Source organism: Mandrillus leucophaeus, unplaced genomic scaffold, assembly GCF_000951045.1.
Source record: "Mandrillus leucophaeus isolate KB7577 unplaced genomic scaffold, Mleu.le_1.0 Scaffold722, whole genome shotgun sequence".
In the NCBI taxonomy this organism is placed as follows: domain Eukaryota; kingdom Metazoa; phylum Chordata; class Mammalia; order Primates; family Cercopithecidae; genus Mandrillus; species Mandrillus leucophaeus.
The window spans coordinates 796,607-803,424 of record NW_012107831.1 but is presented as its reverse complement, the minus strand read 5'-3'; the positions used below and the strand labels follow the sequence as shown (position 1 = coordinate 803,424).

Sequence of the window (6,818 nt, the reverse complement as noted above, 5' to 3'; positions counted from 1 at the left end):
GCTGAGGCAGGAGAATGGCGTGAACCTGGGAGGTGGAGCCTGCAGTGAGCCAAGATGACACCACAGCACTCCAGCCTGGGCGACAGAGTGAGACTCTGTCAAATAAATAAATAAATTAATAAATTAATTAATTAATTAATTAATTCATGTCCGATGCTGAGAAAGGGAAGGTAAAACTGACAATCTATATATTGTAAGTAGGTGACAGTGCAAATCCACAACTTCTTCAGCAAACCAGTTGGTAAAATGTGTTCCAAGTTATGAAAAGCATAGCCCATAAATTCTGGATATCCCTGAACTATATCTCATCTTCTGTAAAAATGCTTAATGACACTTCTTGCAAAATATTGATTTTATCAAAGAATCAGCTTTTTATTTATTAATTTTCTCTATTTTTTAATTTTTAATTTTATTCATTTCTATTCTTATCCTTATTATTTCCTTCCTTACGTTTGTTTTAGGTTTATTTTTTTCTTTTTCTAGTTTCTTGAAGTGAGAACTTATTGATTTGATATCTTTCCTTATAATATGCATTTTCTATAAATTTCTCTTTGTACACTATTTTAGCTGCATCCAGCATATATTTATATATTTTTGTTTTCATTTAGTTCTATGTGTTTTACAAATTTCTTTCATGTTTTCCCTTTATTTACATGTATTTTTAATTGGTAAGCATTTGGGGATTTTTACATTATCTTTCTGTTACTGATGTTTAGTTAGATTCTATTATGATCAGAGAATATACTTTGTATGAGTTCAATTTTTAAAAACTTCTTAAGGTTTGCTTTACAGACTTGAATATGGCCTCTCTTGGTAAGTAACAAATGGGTGCTTTTAATCTATTAATGTACTTAATAGATTAAGAATGATAGGATAATTTAATCTATTTAATAGATTAAAAGCACCTGTGGGTCACTCACTAAGAGAGGCCATATTCCAGTAGGGTGGAGTGCTCTATAAGTGTCAGATTCTGTTGCCACTCACAAAGCATTATGACAGGTATTTTTCTGTGTCAATCTCAAACTCCTGAAAGACAATGATTTTTCCCACCAAGACAAAGGGGATTTGTGATGTCTTTTTCCCATGACTGTGAAGCAGAGAATGCAAGCTCTATCTTCAGAGAAAATCCATCCAAGAGAGTGCAGACCTAGGGAGGTGTCAAGTTTACAGCAGCACTAATCTACTGAAATTAATAAACTCTAGGTAATATTTTCTGTGATTGGTAATAGAACCTTAAAGAAAGCAATGCATGTCTCAGTCTGTATAAGATGAAAAAAAAAAAAAAAACCACATGGGACATCTGGAGAAAATCTAGAGACCCTAAAAGCTATTCCTGCCTATGTGAGTGAAAGATTATTCCTAGTTCCTTAATGGGAGACTGACAATCAAAAGCTTATTCTTTATAATTTCTTGTATATAAATAAATTGTATAGAATCCTGCAAATAGATTTAGTCATTCTCAGAAAGCCCTTTTGCATTTTCTCAAGCCCAGTGTTAAAGAAACTCTCTAGCTGTTGTTATACATATGTACCTGGACCACATGGTAGAATCCAGTGCACGTCTCACTAAGATTGCCTAAAACATTCAATAACTAAATCATCATTATTTCTTATGAGACTAAGTTTAGTATATCAAGTTGAATCCTTTTAGAGAGGGCAAATAATTTGACAGTTTATCTCTACACGATTCTTATTCACCATCACACTTAAATTAGCCTCTTCAGTACTGAAGCAAATTTTGCAACATAGGCATAAAGAATATTTGAGTTAGCCACTCAGTCTGAGTTCTCCTAGACACAGCTGGAACAATAGAAATTAATGTGAATTCTGGCAAAGAAAAGAAGTAAATGTTCCTTTCTGTGTATTTTTTCTTGGTTGAGGATGATGTAAGTGTTGAGGTGTTGTTAGCCACCTCTGACACTAGGTGAAGCTAGCATCCCTCTGAATGAAGCCAACACAGAGAAAAGCAGGGGCAAAAAATTCAGATTCAGAGACGCAGAGCCAGATGACATCATATAAACTCCTGTGTCTGAAGTGACACTTATTACGCTTTTTTGACTTCTAAATTACATGAGCCAAATTTGTTGAAGTTTTTGTTTCTTGGTTTTTTATTCTGCACCAGTTAATGTGAATTGAATTTCTGTCACTTGCAAACTAAGAACCTTAACTAATCCAATCAGACTGTGTGGAAATGGCTGTCAGTACAATATTGATGGAGATGAAATCACATTGCCCTAGACAGGGCTTAGTGCTCTGTTAGCTATCCTGAGATACCCACCACCATAGTAAAGTGCTCCAAATCCTGTGATGTAGACAGTTGAATTTGGTTGGAAGGATGCAGAGGCTTCTGGCAAACATATCCGGCGTATGTCATCTGAAAAAGTGACTCTGTAAGAGACCTGCACGACAGCAATGTCGTACTCTCTTGATGCGGAGTGATAGTTCTCATGGACAATAAATCTTTTGACATTTCTTTTCATTAAGGGAGGGTTGATTTTTGTTCCAAAACTAACAGTCCATTGATGTGGATTTTTATACCTGGAAAAGGTTAGAAATTAACAGAATATATATAAGCTGCCCAAAGTATATGAACTACATTAATTGCATTTAGGCTATTATAAGAGAAATACAATTCTGAGAATACTTGGCTGTGGTTATAGTTTTCTTTGATCATCTAAATATAATCTATTGCTAATGTTTTGAAAGATAAAACATATATAAACACCATATTAGAACTGATATTTAATACAAAGCTATTGAATTTTGGAATTGTAATACACATAAAATATCATTCATTTATCCCTTCCACAAATATTTACTGAGCATCTATGTGCTGAGCCTTATCTGAATTACTGGAGATAAAGTGATGAACAAGACCTAAGGTGCCTGCTCACAGGAGTATAAGATTCTAGAGAAGGAAAAGGATCAAAACAAGCAACCAAGTGGATAAATAACCTTAAACATTGATAAAGGCTATGAACAAAATACAATAGGGTAATGGAATAGAATACTAACAGGTCATTATGACTGTTTTAAGAACGCATTTGGGCTAAGACATAGTAAATGAGGGTCAGTGTGAGGAGATGAGGGAAACAAATTCCCAGACAAAAATCCCAAGGTCTTGCATTCAATGGGCTGCAGTCAGAACACAAGGGAAAGAACGGTTGGGGGTGAGCTTGGAGAGGTAAGCAGGGACTAGATTTTAGAGAGTTTCATAGGTCACGATAAAGTGCTTACATTTTATTCAAGTGATACGGGAATCTACTGGATAATTAAGACAGAGAATAATGTAGTCTCGTTTACATTTTTAAAAATCATGTTGGTTCTTTCTGGAGAATAGATTCTTGAAGGTCAAGAATGGATGTGGTAAAGTCTATTAGATGACTGCATAGTCCTTTGAGAGATGATCAAATGTGGTAAATGTGGTTGACTTCTAGCTTGTGGGCTTGGACAGTGGGTAGATTGTGGTACATACAAGGATCAGAAAAATCATTTAGTAGCAATGGAAGATGATCTAGTAAAGACTGTGCTTTATACTTAAGGAAAATAAAGCCTGGATAGGTTAAACTATTTGATTCACATCACGTGTCTGCCTGCCTCTCTCTGCTCTTCCCTTTATAAAACACTGTCTCCCACCAATTTATATTATTTGTATTTTTCAGAAGACTTCCTGCTTTATTTTATTATATGTGACACTAGCTACACATCTGTCTTGGTGTATTTAGTTATTGGAAGCATATTTTAAGGAAGACACTGACAAAGTCTCGAATGTTCAGAGAATAAGAACCAATGTAGTAGGGCATCTGGAAGTTGGTTCCGCAAAAAGGAGGTAAATATATATACATATTTTTTTCACATACATATATATGCATATATATATATGTGTGTATGTATATATACACATTTTTAGAAATTCAGGGTTATATGTGCAGGTTTGTTACACAGATAAGCTTGTGTCATGGGGTTTTGTTGTAATTATTTCATCACCCAGGTATTAAGCCTAGTACCCATTAGTTATTTTTCCTGATCCTCTCCCTCTAGCACTCTTCAGCATAGCAAAGACATGGAATCAACCTAAATGCCCATTAGTGAGAGACTGGATGAAGAAAACGTGGTATACATACACCATGGAATGCTATGCAGCCATAAAAAGAACAAAATCATGTCCTTTGCAAGGACGTGGATAGGGCTGGAGGTCATTATCCTTAGCAAACTAAAGCACACAGTAATGATACTTATTTTCACTCATGGTTTGGATATTCTCACTCACTTTATGTTTGGTCTAAAAAAGAGAAACTAAAGAATAGCTGTTACATGAATGAAGAGATAAAATTGGTTCCTGTTGTTGCAGATGAAAAAAACAAAAACAAAAACAAATATTGACGGTGGAAGTTAATAGAGTGCAGATTTGGTGTTCAATGCTATAAAGATATTTGCAAAAATAGAACTATCTAGCACAAAAATGGCTAACTTTGGCAAAGTAAGTTTCCCGTTACTTTGAAAAACCAGACAGCAGCATAGGGGATTTCTGGCTTTCTAATATATCAGCTTACTGAGCTCTTACAGCTTTCAAACATTAAGAATTTATGTAGATTCTTTTAATAAATAGATTACTATTTTTTAAGATGGGGACTTGCATTATCACCCAGGCTGGAGTGCAGTGGTGCAATCATAGCTTGCTGTAGCCTCAAACTCCTGGGCTTAAGGGATCCTCCTGCCTTAGCCTCCCAAGAAGCTGGGATGATAGGCATGCACCACCATTCCCAATGGGGTTTCACTATCTTGCCCAGGCTGGTCTTGAACTCCTGAGCTCAAGTGGTCCTCTCGCCTCGGACTCCCAAAATTCTGGGATTACAGGCATGAGCCACCATGCCCAGCCTAGATTCTTAATACATATTTTCTTCAGAATATTAAGAGTCTCTATAAAGATTTATGCTCTTAGGCAGATAAAATTTATTATAGTAACAAAAGTTAGAATTTTACAGGTCAAAAAGAATGTGAAAAGATCTAGTCTATCTATTACCTAATATACTAAGGTTCAATAATTTGCCCAGCTCTCCAACTGCCTGGGACATATTTTTCCCACTAAATTCTGCTGCCACCTATTATATAGAGATACTCGAGAAGTCTTTGTTATTACCATAATAATTGGTAATGAAGAAGAAAGGCAATACAGTTAATCTACTTAGAAAAAAATCTAAAATTTTAAATGTAATAGTGATAAAAATGACTGGTTATTATCTTGAAAAGTAAAATTAAAAGTTATAAAAAGTCATTTTATCTTATAAATGACTTTATAATTTAATATACATTAATAAAATGTGTGCATTCAGAAGCAATTATATGATAGCACAATTTGCTGTTCTTCACTTCAGCTTTGTGTTTTGTGGCACTATTGTGAAGAGGAGCTCTATTATGCGAAGGTCACATTGAGTAGCCCAAGGGCCTCTCTGAATCCTTTGATACTCCAGGAATCTCTTTTGAACTGCCTGTCTTTATCATGCTAGCAAGCTCTCATTTTGGTTGTTCTAATTCCACAGATCTTCATGTGTCAATGCTCTACATTTGATCTGCGGTTCTGGTTCTCCATCATTACAGTTACCAACTTCCTGCATTTATTGAAAATTTCCATTTTACTTTGGAATTAGTTTGATTATTTATGATGAGTAGGAGACTGGCCCAAGTGTTTGGCAGAAACAGACACTATTTTAAGTGGAGAGCATTGTTTCACAAAAGATTAATGGTGTATGTTATTAGTGAATATTTTGTGTTAGGATGTCACAAAATAGTTCTGATTCCTTACACAGTTTCCTTATTAAAAACTTTGAGGAAATGATTGATGAATACTAGGATAATGACTGTTACTTCCTTTATTCCCATCAAATTTCTGATTAAGTATGCAAGTGTAACATTGTTTTAGAGAAGAACATGAAATAACTTTTTCTTATTTTACTTCAGTAATATTTGGGACATTAATTGTTACCAAGAATATGACAAAACTTAGGGCTTTTTAGCAGAAGTGGGTTCTAACTTAAGGTCAATAACTTACCTCTGGAAGCAGTGTGCTGCAGTGACAAGCCATGTATTACTAATTAAGGTGGCCCCACACTGATGGATATTATCATACTGAAGGGAAGCTTGCCAAGGCCAGGCCGCCTTGGGTGCAATGACTCCAGATGCTATTCTGTTGACGTGTAATGGAGCAACTCGTTTACCACAACCTGAAAAAGATGAGATCATTAAGTTATAAGAAACATCTTGTAATTACAAGAAATGACCCCATTCTTACTTGCCTGAAGACATTTTTCTATACTACTCCTCCTACCCAGGACACTCACCCTACCTGTCACTGGATTCATGGCCTCTTCTCTCTCGCATTTCAGAGTTCACTTTCTCACTCTGTGAGACCAGGTTAGCTGACTCTGATGGACTCTCATAGCACTATGTACTTCCTCTGCCATAGCCTTTATCGCACTATTTTCGTACTTCCTGATTTATTTATATCTTTCTCTACTTTGAAATTCTAATTTTAGAGCAGGGATCATGTTTTATTCACAATGGTACCACCAACTCCTGGTCTAATTTCTGGCACTTGGCAGATGTTAAAAGATACTTGTTGAATGAATAAATACATGAATAAAAATACTTAGGGTGTTTGCAAGACACCGAGGCAAATGCATGAACATCACTGTTCAAATTCATCATTGTTTTTGTAAAATCTTTCGAAATATAGGCCACAGTGATTTGAAGTGATTTAATGAAGCCACTGTTAGCGATTAAGATGAATATATTAAGCATATTTCTTTTCTTCTTCTTCTT

The 6,818-nt window shown here is 35.2% G+C and overlaps 1 protein-coding gene across 2 annotated transcripts in view; it reads right to left on the bottom strand.

Annotated features, from left to right (window-relative positions):
• TMPRSS11A (transmembrane protease, serine 11A) overlaps positions 1-6,818 on the bottom strand; it is a 64,555-nt gene that overhangs the window by 10,652 nt on the left and 47,085 nt on the right. For both annotated transcript variants that reach the window (XM_011965389.1, XM_011965388.1), the window contains exons 7-8: positions 6,049-6,220; positions 2,278-2,537 (exon numbers count right to left, since the gene is read on the bottom strand). In XM_011965389.1, the coding sequence (XP_011820779.1) occupies positions 2,278-2,537; positions 6,049-6,220 (432 nt within the window). The remainder of the gene's footprint in view (positions 1-2,277; positions 2,538-6,048; positions 6,221-6,818) is intronic.